The 17490-nt window shown below is 38.6% G+C and overlaps 1 protein-coding gene across 1 annotated transcript in view; it reads right to left on the bottom strand.

The window, feature by feature from the left end:
• Window positions 1–3030: 3030 nt before the first annotated feature.
• The window catches only part of snrka (SNF related kinase a), a 46105-nt gene continuing 31645 nt past the window's right edge, over window positions 3031–17490 (bottom strand). The window contains exons 3-6 of the mRNA XM_059973205.1: window positions 16816–16957; window positions 15270–15482; window positions 11955–12086; window positions 3031–9443 (exon numbers count right to left, since the gene is read on the bottom strand). Coding sequence (XP_059829188.1) covers window positions 8255–9443; window positions 11955–12086; window positions 15270–15482; window positions 16816–16957 — 1676 coding nt within the window. The 3' untranslated portion in view covers window positions 3031–8254. The remainder of the gene's footprint in view (window positions 9444–11954; window positions 12087–15269; window positions 15483–16815; window positions 16958–17490) is intronic.

Here is a 17490-nt window from a genome sequence, read left to right as displayed (position 1 = left end):
TAATATTCTAGTGGAAAGGTTTGCTGGTACTGATTGGGAAGGGGTGGCAGTTAAACTATAATTGCAGAGGATTTGCAGGAAGAATACAGTGGCTTTGGAGACAGTGCAGAGGAGTTACCAGACTGATTCCAGAAATGAGAGGGTTAGACTATGAGGAGAGATTGACTTGCTTCGGACTGTACTTGCCGGAATTCAGAAGGGTGAGAGGAGATCTTATAGAAACATATAAAATTATGAAAGGGATAGAGAAGAGGTAGGAAAGTTGTTTCCACCGGTAGGTAAGACTAGAACTAGAGGACATAGCCTCAAGATTTAGGGGAGTAAATTTATGACCGATGAGGAGGTTGGAGGTGTTATAGATAGTGTGGAGGGCTGTCAGAGGTTACAGCAGGACATTGATAGGATGCAAAACTGGGCTGAGAAGTGGCAGATGGCGTTCAACACAGATAGGTGTGAAATGGTTCATTTTGGTAGGTCAAATATAATGGCAGAATACAGTATTAATGGTAAAACTCTTGGCAGTGTGGAGTATCAGAGGGATCTTGGGGTCCGAGTCCATAGGACGCTCAAAGCAGCTGCGCAGGTTGACTCTGTGGTTAAGAAAGCACATGGTGTATTGGCCTTCATCAATCATGGAATTGAATTTAGGAGCTGAGAGGTAATGTTGCAGATATATAGGACCCTGGTCAGACCCCACTTGAAGTACTATGCTCAGTTCTGGTCGCCTCACTACAGGAAGGATGTGGAAGCCATAGAAAGGGTGCAGAGGAGATTTACAAGGATGTTGCCTGGATTGGGGAGCATGCCTTATGAGAATTGGTTGAGTGAACTTGGCCTTTTCTCCTTGGAGTGGAGGAGGATAAGAGGTGACCTGATAGAGGAGTATAAAATGATGAGAGGCATTGATCATGTGGATAGTCAGAAACTTTTTCCCAGGGCTGCAATGGTTGCCACAAGAGGACACAGGTTTAAGGTGCTGGGGAGCAGGTATAGAGGAGGTGTCGGGGGTAAGTTTTTTTACTCAGAGTGGTGAGTGCGTGGAATGGGCTGCTGGCAACAGTGGTGGAGGCAGATACGATAGGGTCTTTTAAGAGACTTTTGGATAGGTACATGGGGCTTAGAAAAAGAGAGGGCTATAGGTAAGCCTAGTAATTTCTAAGGTAGGGACATGTTCAGCACAACCTTGTGGGCTGAAGTGTCCATATTGTGCTGTAGGTTTTCTATGTTTCTGTGAACTGCTTTTCCCAAAGAGTGGTGAATCTGCACAATTCTCTGCCCAATGAAATGGTGGAGGCTACATCCATAAATATATTTAAGACAAGGTTGGATAGATTTTTTGCATAGTAGGGGAATTAAGGGTAATGGGGAAAAGGCAGGTAGGTGGAGATAAGTCCATAGTCAGATCAGCTATGATCTTATTGAATAGTGGAGCAGGCTCAACAGGCCGGATGGCCTCCTCGTTTTCCTTGTTCTTGTGAATGGGAACCAGAGTACCAGAACCATTAGTAGAGTAGTTGTGGAGATGGCTGTTGTTAAACTTTCAAAGTTGGGAAGCAAAAGTTTGGTGAGACTAATGTTCTGAATTGCATAAATTTCAATGCAATAAGTATTGTAGGAAAGACAGATGAGCTCAGGACATTGATCAACATGTGGAATTATTATATTGTAGGCATTATTGAAACTTAGTTGCAGGAGGGGCAGGACTGGCAAAGATTGAATCAGCAGGATGCTCTTTATCAACTACAGCTCAGCATTCAATACCATTATCCCCTCAAAACTAATCAATAAGCTCCAAGACCTTGGCTCTATACTTCCTTGTGCAATTCAATCCTGTATTCCCTCACTTGCAGACCCCAATCAGTTCAGATTGTCAACAAGACCTCCATCAGCATGTATGCACCACAAGGCTGTGGGCTTAGACCTGCTGTGCTCACTTTATACTTAAGACTGTGTGGTTAAGCACAGCTCTATTGCCATATATTGACGCCACCATCATGGGCTGAATCAAAAGTGGCAATGAATCAGCATATAGATACAAGGAGAATAAAAAATCTGGCAAAAACAAGGAACTGATTATAGACTTAAGGAGAGGGAAACCAGAGGTTCATAAGTACTCATCGGAGGATCAGAGGTGAAGCGGGTTAGTAACTTTAAATTCCTGGGTGTTACTATTTCAGAGGACCTGTCCTAGGCCCAGCACATAAGTGCAATAATGTGCAATTATGAAGCAAGCACACCAGTGTATCTACCTCCTTAGGAGTTTGTGGAGATTCAGCATGACATCTAAAACTTTGACAAATTTCTATAGATGTGTAGTGGAGAGTTTAATGATAGGCTGCATCACAGCCTGGTATAGAACACTGATGCCCTTGAACAAAAAATCCTGCAAGAAGTAGTGGATTCAGCCCAGACCATCACGGGTAAAGCCCTCCGAACCATTGAGCACATCTACATGAAATACTGTTATAGGAAAACAGCATCCATCATCAGAGATTGCCACCATCCAGGTCATGCTCTCTTCTCACTGCTGCCATCAGGAAGAAGGTACAAGAGCTTCAGAACTCACACCACTAGTTTCAGGAACAGTTACTACCCCTCAACCATCAGGCACTTGAACAAAAGGAGATCACTCAACCTCATTTGCTCTATCATTGAAATGTTCCCACATCAAATTGACTTACTTTCAAAGACTCTTCATCGATTGTTCTAGTTATTTATTGCCATTTATATTTGTATTTGTAGTTTGTTGTCTTCTGCATTCTGGTTGAACACCCTAGTTGGTTCTGTTATAGTTACTATTCTATGGATTTGTTGAGTATGCCCACAAAAAATGAAACTCAGAATTGTATAAGGTAGCATATATGTACTTAATAATAAAATTTACTTTGAATCTTGACAGCTCAATATTCAGGGCTTCTGTTGTTTTAGATGTGATAGAGTAGGAGGGATTAAAGGGGAAAGGGTGGCAGTACTAATGAGGGAAAACTAGAGAATTCATCTAGTGAGACTTTATGTGTGGAACTGAGGAATAAGAAAGGTATGACCATGTTAATGGGGCTATGTTACAGACCACCCAATAATCTGCAGGATTTAGAGGATTAAATGTGTAGAGATTGCAGACTGTTGCAAGAAACATAAGGTGATAGTAGGTGATTTTATCTTGGCGCATATTAACTGGGACTCCCATACTATAAAAGGACTAGATGAGATAGAGTTTGTCGAATGTGTTCAGGAAAGATTCATTAATCAGTATGTAGAAGTCCCAATGAGAGAGTGTACAATACTTGATCTCCCATTAGGAAATGAGACAGGTTAGGTGAAAGAAGTTAGAACACTTTGCATCTAGGGATCATAATTATGACCCCTAATTTTAAGGTAATTATGGAAAGGGATAGGTCTGATCCTGGATTTGAGATGCTAAATTGGAGTAAGGCCCATTTTGATGGTATCAGAAAGGATCTGCAAAGTTTGTATTGGGACAGGCAGTTTTCTAGCAAAGGTGTACTTGGTAAGTGGGAGGCCTTAAAAAGTGAAATTTGGAGAATACAAAGCTTGAATATTTAAATCATCCTTAGCAACAAGTGAGATGACAGAGGTTTGGAGGATTATTGTTCTGCAGCTTAAGAAAGGCTCTAACAATAAACCAGGAAATTATAGGCTGGTGAGCCTGACATCAGTAGTGGGAAATTGATTGGATTGTATTCCAAGAGACCAGATATATGACCATTTTGGATAGTCGGGGATTGATTAGGCATAGTTAGCATGGCTTTGTGCACGGTAGGTCGTATCTAAACAATTATAGAGTTTTTCAAAGATGTTACCAGGAAGTTGATGAAGACAAAGCAGTGGATGCTGTCTACATGGACTTTAGCAAGGCACTTGCCAAGGTCCTGGATGGGGGATTGGTCAAGAAGGTTCAGTCACTTGGCATTCAAGATGAGGTAGTAAATTGGATTAGAAATTGGCTTTCAGGAGAAGCCAGAGTGGTAGTAGATAATTACCTCTCTGACTGGAGGCCTGTGACTAGCAGAGTGCCACAGCGATCGCTGCTGGGTCTGTTGTTGTTTGTCATGAAGATCAATGATCTGGATGTGGTTAACTGGATGACCAAATTTGCAGATGACACCAAGAATGGGGGTGTAGTGGACAGTGGGGAAGACTATCAAAGCTTGCAATGGGATCTGGACCAGCTGAAATAATGGACTGAAAAATGGCAGGTAAAATTTGATGAAGACAAGTGTGAGGTGTTGCACTTTGGGAGGAACAATCAGGGTAGGTCTTACACGGTGAGTAGTAGGACACTAAGGAGTGTGGTAGAACAAAGGGATTAAGGATTACAGGTCCCTAATTCATTGAAAATGGTGTCTAAGGTAGATAGGGTCATTAAGAAAATTTCTGGCACATCGGCCTTCGTGAATCAATTTATTGACTACAGGATTTGGAATATTATGTTGAAGTTGTATAAGATGTTGGTGAGGCCTAATTCAGACTATTGTATGCAGTTTTGGTCACCTACCTACAGGAAAAATGTAAATAAGATTTGAAGAGTACTAGAGATAGCTTACAAGGATGTTGCTGGGACTGGAAGAACTAAGTTATAAGGAAAAATTGAATAGGTTAGAACTTCATTCCCTAGAATGTAGAAGATTGAGGGGAGATTTGATAAAGGTATACAAAATTATGAGAGGTATAGATAGGGTAAATGCAAGCAGGCTTTTTCCATTGAGGTTGGATGGGACTACAACTGGAGGTCATGGGTTAAGGATGAAATGTGAAATGTTTAAGGGGAACATGAGGGGAAACTTCTTCACCAAGAGGATGGTGAGAGTGTGGAAAGAGCTGCCAGTGCAAGTGGTGGATGTGATTTTTATTTCAAAGCTTAAGAGAAGTTTGGATAGGTACATGGATGGAAAGAGTATGGAGCGCTAAGGTCCTGGGAGCTTAGTCGATGGGACTAGGCAGTTTAAATAATTCAGCATGGTTGGATGGGCTGAAGGGCCGGTTTCTGTGCTGTAGTTTTCTACAACTCTACAATATCCAAGTTATTCGCCAAGAACCTAAATGAGAGATAAAGGCCACCCGAGAAATGCAAATTAACTACAGCTTGGTCAATGCCAAGGTTGGAGCTTGAAATGAGACTGGTGGAGATTTTATGGAGGGAACTCCAGAACAGTTGAAGGCATTTCTAGAATGGAGATCTAGTGCTTAATGAGGCCTAAGTTGGAAGAATAGGTTCTTGGGAGAGGCATTGGTCTGGAGGTTAGAACTAGGAAAAGTGGGTAGAGTTGGAGTCAGGTTGTACGTTAACATAGCGGTTAGCATAAAACTTAAAGCCCAAGCTGTAAGGAATTTGTACATTTTCCCCATGACCGCGTGGGTTTCCTCACACATTCCAAAGACGTAGAGTTAGGATTAGTGAGTTGTGATCTGCTACGTTGGCACTTTAAGTATGGTGACACTTGCAGGTTGCCTAGCACAATCCCCTCTGATTTGATTTGATGCATGCTGTATGTTTCCATGTATTTGTGACAAATAAAGCTAAACATGAAACCTTTATCTTTAGAGCTGGATACCAAAGAAGAGATCAGGGAGAATTTTTTATTTAAAAAGGATGAAATTTTTAAAATGGGCAACTTTGGTAGAAACTCACAAACACAGGGCAGATGGATGATTGAAACAAATTGGAAAACAATTATACATTTTTGATTGAACTGGAATTTTCATTTATGGTGAAAACAAATAACATTGACCATACTCCATGTCTGCCTTGGCAGAATCTCTGGATGAAGTACACAAACAAAATAAATTTGATCAAATATTGTGAGCATCCTGTTTCATCAAGCCGCCCTCAGCCGAACTGTTTTGAATGCCACATGGAAATAGAAGAGGCTACAGCTAAAATAGCTGTCACAAATTTGGAACAGAAATTGAACAAATTTCTCCCCATGCATCTGCTCATTGATAGCAGCAGTCAAAACAAATTCTCTAAAACACTGGTGGTGTACTGATATATTTAAGCCCTCTTGAGGAAATACAACTCTGCATACAACAGTTGTAATGACATAAACTGTGGAGATTTACTTAAGTTCCTAATTTAGTTTCATTAATGTTTAGTTGAGTTAGGGAGGCAATACTGGACAGCAGTGCAGATCATTCTCTAGGTCTTGGTTAATTTCCAAAATACCCTTTCTGTAAAGTGCCAAACTACAAAATGGTTGGTTTTATAAATACTAGAGTAACAACAGAAGGAAACCAGTCTGTTGTTTCACTATTGCTTCAGAATGATACTGTCCTTAAGCTATTAAGCAAAGATGATAGTTTTGAAGGTTTTTGTCATCTGCACATGCAAGTCAACCACAAATTGAGCTGGGCTCTCTTTTCTAATTCAAATAATTTTACATATTTTAATAGTTTTAAAGTTACAAATTAGCCACTATTCACACATGAAAATACCAATTGAAAGGTTGGCCATGGGATGCCACATTTTCATACTGTTACATTATTTGGTCCAACAACATTCATAAGTAGTGGTTACTCTTTCCATTCATTGCACCAAATGATGCAGCACAACATACAACACATTACTTACGGGTCATTCACTTGAGACAACTCCATATAGAATACAGACAGTTAAACAGTGGGCATTTCCACCTACATTAATCTAGTACAATCTGACAACTGTACATCACTGTAATTCTCAGTACTGTGTATACACAAATTTACAGTTCTTGTACAAATACACAAGGTAGGAGTTCTAAAAGTTGCCATCACAAGGCTATACATAAAATATAAACAAAACTATGTACATTAATCCAAAAACTTAACTGCATCTACACAATTGCTATGAATTCCCTTCACTATTTGTTATTTCCCACAATGAAAATCAGGCCATTAAAAACTGGAATGCCAATATACTTTAAGACTAACTTGATACACCCCAACCCCAACTCCAAATTATCCTGCAGCATTTAATTTAAAACATATATTTACCACCAAATAACTGACTGGAAAGCTTTTGCCAAAGCCAGACCTATATTTCAAGGAAGTAGAGTTTTTCAATGTTAGAGAGGATAAATAATCTTATGAGTAAATCCATAACTCCCTATTGACTGGAGTATAGCCCATTTATCTATGGATTAGGAATGGTTTACTCTATTCAATCCATAAACTACTGAGTTTAACAGAAAGCAATCCATAAACTATTTTCAATAAAAGACTGAAATTCCAATTACAGATTAGCATTGAAAATCTCTTCTCCTCCGAGGACTTAATGTGATTCTCCATGTGTCAGTGGAGGATCCCTTCAATAGTAGGAAGGGAGTTGGTGGTATCTTAAGTGTCATGATGCAGGATATAAACAGTAAGTACTTCACATTTAAATCATAGCTACCCTGACATTGTCTTTCTAGCAAATCACAACTTACCGGTCTGCAAGTGACAATGCTATTTTGTGTTGTTTCCAATCACTACACCACGTCCTACCCCACAGAACTGACAGACAAGTAGATCCAAACATATACACAGATAAAGAGACAAGCTAGCCTAAGTGCAGGGCTTTCTCACTTGAGGGGCAACATAGTGTCATGGACACTAATAATCAGCAAACTTAGTTCAATCCAACTCTGTCCAATTATAGCACCTTCAAAGTCTTGCTCAAGTTTGCCTTATCCTGAGTTTAAGTCAATATAGACTAACCCACCCTGAAGTGAGTTCTCTGCAATCTTTCAACAAATTAAGACTCTCCAGTATGACTATTGTGCAGAGAGCATTTCATCAAGCTTGGAATAGTGAAATGTTTTCACAAGGGCTGCAATATTTCAGTTATTGCTTTGGTTCTTTTCTGTCAGGTACACTAGAGTAAGTAATTAAACCTAACACTCTTTGATCATATGGTCTGAAACCATATCGATTTGCAGTATCCTTTCATGTGCAACACAAAGAGCTACAAAGTGCACTATTTACTTAAACTGTATTTAACTCCATTAACAACATACAACCAACAGGTTGATACTAAACTCCCAAGATATTAAAAAATTCTGCCCCAGTCATGTTTTTCTTGTTGGGAAAGTAAAGCAGTAGCGAGCAGCATGCACAAAGACCATGCATTGTCAATATATTGAGCAAACTAATTCGAACATTGCAATAAATAATTTTAAAAGTCCATTTAAAAAGCTCAAGGCTAAAAGAATTTCACTTTGCTAAAAAAGTCAAACTGTAACCAGCAAGAATAACAGTTAAATCAAGCTAAAACATATTAAATAACTTGACAGCAGCTGGTTTGACTAGAGGTACACAGTAGTCCATCCTTAGGGTTCCGCTGAAAATTCACAGAAAGTGTTTTCTCATAAAGAGGTAGCTGTAGAACACTGTTCTTCAAGTTCATGTTGTTCTCTTTTGTCATTTCAAGCATATTCAGCAGGTCAGCCATTTGGTCAGAATAAGACTCGCCACTGGTCAAGCCAGAGGTTCGCTCTATAATATTACTCGAGGTGATGCACATTTTCCAAGCTGATTTCTCATGTATTCTAACTCCAGATGTTGGTTCAATGATGTATCTACTACCATTGCCACCCTGCAATTGGGATCCAAGACAGAGGCTCATTAGCTTCAGGCTCTCCACCAAATCTTCTGCAACTTTAGGTGACTGTGAAGAATTTCCTTGTGTTGTACAGCTGTGAGTTCTTGTTCCCGTGTTGTTGGTGCTCCCACTGGAATCATTGGAAGGACTACTTCCACCTTTGTTGCCATCACTTGGGCTGCTCTTGTCAAAACCAGCATTCCCATCACTTGACTTGCCTTGCCCACTTCCATCCCCTCCATTCCCTGGAGGCCCTTCACTGCTATCACGGCGGTGCCAGGAGTAGGTGAACCCACTGTCTTTGTCAAGAAGACGGCGACTTTCTGAATCATCATCACTGGTTTCAGAACTGCTACAGCTTGATCCACGGCCTTGATTTTTCCGCTTGTGGTAACGTTTATTCACAGTGCTTGGAGAAGCAATGTTCATCTTTAACCGACTGAGCTTGGGGGGCAGGTTTTCATCCATGTCAAAGTCATCATCCGACTCTCCTTCCTCAAATATTTGATTAAGGACAGGAGCACTCTTCCTGGTGGTAAGCCTGTTTGTTATGGAAGGTTTGCGTCGTAAAACTACAGGAGTGGGAAGAGGAATTACATTTCTGTCATCCTCATCATCCTCTTCATCCTCTTCCACTCTGAACAGACACGTCCTATTGTTTGTAGGAGGCTTTCCAATTGCACCAATTGTCGCTGACTCTTCTTTCTTTGCAGGCTCACCAGATTTCATTCGATGCCCATTAATGGTGGACTCCGCAGTGCGAGCTGGAGAACAGACTCCGGCAATTGACACAGGATGGATGATGGGTGATGTTGTTATGTCTTCAATATCTTTTGTTACCTCTATTTTTGTAGGCCAGGATTGCCTAATTTTGAAGACAAAAGAGAAAAGGGATCAAAATCTTCAGTCACTTTCTTCAATTTTTTAATGAGGCTTTATGGTACCAAATTTTAAATTAGCTTTACACTTCAGTTACTTATTATCAAATGCATACTAATAGAATATTTAACATTAGACATCCAGTCTACTTCTGCTTTGCTGTAAATCCATCAGCATCAGTTTATGCTGTGCTAAGGCACAATCTTGTGCAGAAAAAATGAAGATCATGAAGAAAACATGAACAACTGGAATACTACTTCAATAAGTACAACTAATACAACCAAAATATTGAGTTTTCTTTCATAACATTTTCCAAATTTATCATGTTCGGAAAGATGAAAATTCAGATATCAATAATTCAAAACCTCTCATCTTCCCCAGAATAAATGTGCAAAATGTTTATGAAATTGTACTAATTAGTATCTCAGTGTGACAAATGTAGGTGTGAGTAACTCAACCAGATGTAGAAAAATAACTCTTACTCAACCTGCAGGGATGAGAATAGCAGTCAATATCAGAGTAAATATCATTACTGGATCTGATGACAATGATCGTACTGTTGCCTTAAGTTTCGATTAACAGTGTGAAGGTCACTTCATGCAATGGTATAAGGGAGTAACCCTTTAATCGAGGTTTCCACAAATATAAATTGTGGAAAAGTCTACAGGCTAAATAAAAAGGCCCAACAAATCCTAAGAAAATGTGATCATGTATCGACAAGACTTAAAATCATATTTCAGCCTAAACTAAGATTGGATCTACTGTTTGGAGAAACAGATATTATGTCAATGATTATTGAAATTCAAAGAATCTCAGTATCATTTACATATACAAATGGAATGCTCAGACACAAAACATCTTTAAGATAAATACTACCACACCAGGTCACAATTAGACTCAATTCATGTGATAAACTGATCAAAAGTTGGACTGTTTAATCTTGCAGAAGTAGGTAGTGAATTTTATTAATTTAATGTCACATTCTCACAATGCACATTTAAGTTTGATACTATACCATACAAAAGACCGCAATATCCTTTTCAGCAGGTTGTGAAACTAAGGAAGTGAAATTTTCATTGCTCTTTCTAATGCAGGGTTCCATAAAACAAAAACAATTCTGAGCCTGTAGAGAGTAAGGTTCACCAGAATAATATTTCATACAAAGCTATTATATTGCTTCCTATTCAGTGGAAGGTTCAAAGGCCCAGGGGAAGTTGCATCTTTCTGATGTGAAAGTCTACACAAAACATTCTCTGTAGCAAATATGTGCTGTAGCACCAACATTGGGTATGACACCCAATCTCAGAATGCAATTCGGGCTGCTTTGCCTTCAGTACACCAACGTGCTGGTCCAGTCTTACCTCATCCCACATGAACAAGAAAGGACAATGAACCAGTACCAGGGAAATACAAAAGGAAGGGCCACCTTACAACCAAACCCAAGATGCAAAAGCAGAACTTTAAAAAAAAACAGGTGCAGCATCCTTGGGATGCTGATTTTCTACAGCTACAGCCATTCTGTTCACTTCTGTGCATGACCACTGAGTTTTGATGCAAGGTTTCAATTAATTTGACAACTTTCCTGCTGCTCATATACTGTCATGATATATCTTATTGCCCATGAGCAAAACAAGGCCTACTCAAATATAAAGCAGCATATAAGGACAGTGAGTCTCCAGTCAACCTAGATTACTTGCTCAAATCTTGCACTTGCTCTTGTGACTCGCATCCTATTAATATAAAATTCCATCCCCAAGCTAAATGGGCATTGTACAGACAACTATGGCCCCACATGCAACAATCCCAGGAAATCTTAAATGTATCAGTGTTATTCAGCCTTTATACAATGTATTCAAAGTACTCATCTCCAGCTCCATTTTAAAATGAGAAGAATAGTTTATACCTTATTTTATTTTGTATCTCATTTAATCTAAGACTCAAGCATTTGTATACCTCTACTTGCAGGGAAATGGGTCAGCAGAAACAACTCATTCAAGAAGCAGGGAGATAAGCACTCAAAGAGAAAAGGATCCCCCAAGGTGAAAAATTACTACAGTACTCAAATTTTCCTTCCTCATGTATCCAATCACCTATAGTAAAAAAGTATCTTTAGTTCTTCACAAAGAAGCTTTTTTCCTTTGAACTATGTCCCTAAGAAAAAGTACATTTCAAATTCTTCTGCACAATATTATGCAGAAGTAAATGTTCTAGACCTCAGACTCCAAAGCTTATAACCCTCTTGTAAACATCCAGAGACAGTTCCATCAATAAAATGTATCTTCTTTTAATTAACGTGCCATATCCAAGTTTTTAAAACTCTGCATGTGACTAAGCTGCATAAAAGTTTCAACATGTATGTTTTTTTGCACTAGTCCTACACCACAGAAAATGACAGAGCCAAAGACTTAAGTAATCTGTAACAACATTAGAAATACAATGTGACAGTGTACCTCTACAAGTATCTGTTAACAGACATGTGTAGCCTACTTGTTTGTACCTGAACTGAGCTTTAATGTGGCTTGGGCTGGAGGAACGGGTAACTTCTTTCTCCTGCTTCTCCTTCAAGGTCCTTTCAGCCAGTAAAAAGTAAGTGGCAGTGATGTGATTGTACTTATTACTTTCCAGTGACCTTAAAGAACAAACAAATAATGAATCAGAATAAATATTTTCAGCATATCCTTTGAGGAATTCCTATATATCACAACAATAACCGCATTTCAAAAGTACTTAAAGGCCTGTAAATTGCATTGGGATTATTTGAGTCTGAAAACCATTATAGGAATGCATGTAGGTTGCAAAAGGCTTTTACTTGTAACAAATAGAAATGACTATATTAAATGGAGGTTCTGCAGGTAGTGTAGTTGTCTAACACCTGAGCAACCTGCACTCAATTCCAACCTTTTGTGCTGTGTGGAGTTTGTGTTCTCCCTCTGATTGTATAGGTATGCACCCTCTCCTCAGGCCTCCAGTTTCCTCTCATATCCCCAAGACATGCTGACTGTCATATTAATGGTCGATCATAAATCACCCTTATCTAATGTAGATGTTAGGACAATCAATGGAATTACAGTCACAGAAATGTACAGTACAGAAACAGACCCTTTGGCCCATCTAGTCTGTGCTGAGCCATTTAATCTGCCTACTCTCATTGACCTAAAAAGACCACAGCCCTCCATACCTCTGCTATCCATGTACCTATCCAAACTTCTCTTAAACATTGAAATCAAGCTCACATGCACACTCTCATGGCCCTCTGACTGAAGAAGTTTCCCCTCACACTCCCTTAAAATTTTCACCTTTCATTGTAAACCTATGACCTTTAGTTCAACTCTCACCCAATCTCAGTGGAAAAAGCCTGCTTGTATTTACCCTATCTATATTCTTCATAATTTTGTATAGCTCTATCAAATCTCCCCTCAATCTTCTACATTCTGAGGAATAAAGTCCTAACCTATTCAATCTTTCTTTATAACTCAGGTCCTCTGAACCCAACAACATCCTTGTAAATTTTCTCTGCACTCTTTCAACCTTATTTACATCTTTCCTATAGATAGGTGACCAAAACTGCACACAATCTCTAAATTAGGCCTGACCAATTTCTTATACAATGTCAACATAACATCCCATCTTCTGTGTTAAATACTTTGATTTATGAAGGCCAATGTGCCAAAAGCATTCTTTATGCACCTATCAACCTGTGACACCACTTTCAATGAATTATGGACCTGCATTCCCAGAACCCTTTGTTCGACAACACTCCTCAGTGTCCTACCAATCACTGTGTAAGACTTACCCTGGTTAGTCTTACCGAAGTGCAACACCTTACGCTCATTTGCATTAAATTCCATTTGTCATTTTCCCAGCTGGTCCAGATCCCACTGCAAGCCACCCATGCAGGACCTTATTAAATACCATGCTAAAATCCATGTAAACAACACCCACTGCCTTGCCTTTAACAACTTCCCTGGGAACTTCCTCAAAGAACTCTATACTTACTCCATCCATCTCTATCCAAATACTTGTCTATCCGGTCCCTTAGAATACCTTCCAATAACGTTCCCACTACTGATGTCAGACTCACTGAGCTATAATTTCCTGGTTTAGTTCTTAGGGCCTTTCTTAAACAGCAGAACAACACTGGCTATCCTCCAGACCTCTGACACATCTATTTTTAAGGATGATTTAAATACCTCTGCTAAAGCCCTGGCAATTTCTACACTTGCCCCTCGTAGTGTTCAAGGGAACACCTTGTCAGGCCCTGGGGATTTATTCATCCTAATTTGCATCAAGACAGCAAATACATCCTCTGTAATCTGTAAAGAGTCCATGAAGTTGATGCCATTTGTTCCTGAATATTTGAGGGAGAATATGTTACAGGGAACTAAGTAAAGGAACAGGATTACTCTTGAGAGTTGATCCCATATGGCTATTTTCTACGTCACAGGGTAATTCACAGATGACATAATGATAGTCACATTGTCTCAGTTATTGTATTTGCATCATAATATCATAGCATCTTGAATTTAGGGAAGCATTTATATCCAGAACTATTACTAACCTGGCATTAGCAATGCTGTTCAGTAAAACTGCAATAATGTGCTATCCCATTGTTCAAAAGTTCTAAAGATTTGCCATCTGGCTCACTCCTTAGTCCGGAGCGGCTCCATTAAGCAACTGTGCTGATTGAAAGTAGTGGTACATTAACATGTACCTGCATTCACATCAAAAGAATCAAATGAAGAGAGCTCCCTTCTCTTTACTGGGGATATTGTCCATTTGTAAAACAAAATGACCTCACAGAATCTTGTAGTGATTTTGAGATACACATGCATCTGTCTACAACTTCAATATTCTAGGCATTATGTTTTGTTACAAATTTCTATGTGACAGCCTGACACGAACAAGTACACAGCCAATTAAGCAGAATATAAGAATCCTGTCTCTGAGAACAATCTTTCCTGTAATTAAATATACTTTAAGCATTATGTTCTGTAAACTAATGTGTACCTTTTCCCCTTCATAGTATTTATTTAATCACTTGAGGAAAAAGTGTAAAGCTGAATCCGACAACTACAAACTATTTTGCTTACCTATTCAGTCTTTAATATTAATAATTAAATGCACAGCAAAAAAGTAAAAAGACTACTATCAATGATGGTTATTCAATGGGATTTCAACAACTCTTAACTGCACAAGGAAAGCTGTTTATTATTTTAGAAAGTCATTGAAGTTTCGCACTCAACTTGTGTATTCCCAGTGATTTTTGTTTTACACCTATTTCTGTTTCCTCATTTCTCTTCACCGGTGAATATCATTTCACCATTAAGAGTGAAAAAATTGCTAATACAGTCCCACGATATACTGTATTTTGACTTTGACCAAGTTTCAATAGTTTGAATGAAAACATATTGAATATGCAACACACACAAAATGCTGGAGGAACTCAGCAAGCCAGGTTGCATCTATGGAAAAAAGTACAGCTGATGTTTCGGGCTGAAACCCTTTGGCAGGACCAAAACATCGACTATACTTCTTTCCCCCTACAAATGCTGCCTGGCCTACTGAGTTCCTCCAGCATTTGTGTGTGTTGCTCGGACCTCCAGCATCTGCAGATTTTCTCTTGTTCGTGATATTAAATATGTAGTTAAGCTGAACAACACAGCTTGATTTCAAGTTTTGTGATATGTGCTAAATCTATCAGTTTCAAAATTTTGATAGCACATGTAAACAATATATTCACAATACACTTTGGAAAAAGAAGCCAGTATTGATAAAGACTTGCTTCTTGTGCGTAGGGTTCCGCTGCACCTACTCAATAATAGTTTCTCGGTCTGCAATGTCACCAAGCACCATGCGCTGGATGATGCCATTATGTTCTTCATCTGAGAGATTCTTGTAAGAGACAAGCGGAATATTGCACTTGGTTGCAGGTGAAGGATCAATTCCTAGAAGCCAACGGTGGTTCTCAATCTCTTCCAGTGAGGCTCTTCGTTTTGGATCTCTCTGCAGCATGCGATTGATAAGACTGTAGGAAATAACATTAGAAAAATATAATTTCAAATTTGTGTGTGCTGAAACTGTTTGGAATCACTGCCTTCTGTTACTGAGAGAATGGGATATCCAAACTAATAGAGTCAGAAAGTCATAGAGCACTACAGCACAAAAACAGGCCCCTTTGCCCATCTAGTCTATGCTGAACTATTACTTTGCCTAGACTTATTGACCCACACCTGGACTATAACCCTCCATACCCCCTTCATCCATGTACTTATACAAATTTATCTTAAATGTTGAAATTAAAGCCGGATCTATCATTTCCGCTGGTAGCTTATTCCATATTCTCACCACCCTCTGAATGAAGAAGTTTCCCCTCATGTTCACCTTAAATTTTTCACCTTTCATCCTTAGCCTATGACCTTTAGGTTGAGTCCCACCCAATCTTAGTGGAAAAAACCTACTTGCATTTACCCGATTTATACCCCTCATTCTCCTACACTCCAGGGAAAAAAAGGCCTAACCTATTCAACCTTTCATTATAACTCAGGACCTCAAGTCCTGGCAACATCCTTGTAAATTTTCTCTGTACTCTTTCAATCTTATTGATATTTTTCCTGAATGTAGGTAATCATAACTGCACACAATGCTCCAAATTAGGCCTGATTATTGGTGCCAACAACAACAAATGTCTTAGACAATTTCAACATAACATACCAGCCCTGTACTCAATATTTTGATTTATGAAGGCCAATGTGCCAAAAACTCTCTTTATGATCCTATCTAGCTACGCATTTAGAGTGGAAAATTGATGTGAGGAGTGCCCAGGAAAAACTGAGTTCTAAATTTTAATCACCACCATATATTAAGCATCTTACCCACAAGTCCAACTAAAACCTGGACATATACCACCCATTTTGAAATTAGCAACTTGTAGTCAGCCCACATTTATACATGGAAATGAAAAGTAACATTTTTGGAAGGGATATTTATTTACAATACATCACCTTAAATTTTCTTAATTATTTTGGAATCTTTTTAGTCAAGTTGCACTGTTAGTCTGTCAAGTAGCTGTTTTAGCCTTATTAAATACATTGATATTATTTATGAGTATTAAAAATTTACAAAACAGCTGTATAAAAATATAATTGATAGCAACAACACAATAATTATATTCAAAGACACCTTACATGATAGAAAATTTTGCAATGGCTTTTATAAATGCTTCAAAGCATAAATATTAAGTTTTTAAAATTGATCCTTTATATAGCCTACTTAATGTAAATAGCGTTCCCTAAACCATCAATCATGTTATAGGTAATTCATGCTATGAAAACATACATTACAGCAGATCCATGACTTACTCCTTGCATTCTTTGGAGACATGGGCAGGCACAGTGTACTTGCAGTCCATAATCATGGTGAGAGTCTCACTGTCATTTGCCTCTTGAAATGGAGGCTGCCCACAGACCAACATGAAAAGAATAACACCCAGGCTCCAGATATCTGTAAAGATAAGCATGAAAAAGACTTAATAGTTTCTAATAGCTCAAACTGTAAACCTGCATTTAGAAAGCATTTGGTCTTTTGAAAGAAGTATGTACTTTGATTTGTGCAATTCTTACCTAAATGGATATTCCAAAGTTACTCCATTCTATCACCAATCCAAACATTGAAAACTTTAACTCGCAGTAAAAGTGACTATTCCCATTTAAAATAAATTCTCTATCTTTATCATAGATTTGGTCAATGTTAAAGATGAGAAAAATTTATTCAGAATAATTGCTCCCTGTACTTCCAGCAGAAACAGCCCTGGAAGTCAATCATACAACTGGACTGCTCTCTTCCTGTTCCATGTTCCTCCAACATACAAGAGGATATAGTAATATGCACATTCTGTTTTTCTCTTGAGGTTTTGATTTCAACCTTTGAACTAATTTGCACAGATTGATTAAGTTTTGCAATTCACTCACGATCTGATTCACATCTAATTATTACTATTCTATAATCTTAACATCAATAGGAATGAGGAGAATGCA

Source organism: Hypanus sabinus, chromosome 1 (genome assembly GCF_030144855.1).
Source record: "Hypanus sabinus isolate sHypSab1 chromosome 1, sHypSab1.hap1, whole genome shotgun sequence".
Lineage (NCBI taxonomy): Eukaryota > Metazoa > Chordata > Chondrichthyes > Myliobatiformes > Dasyatidae > Hypanus > Hypanus sabinus.
The sequence above is the reverse complement of the archived record's forward strand: the minus strand, read 5'-3'. Positions and strand labels throughout refer to the sequence as shown.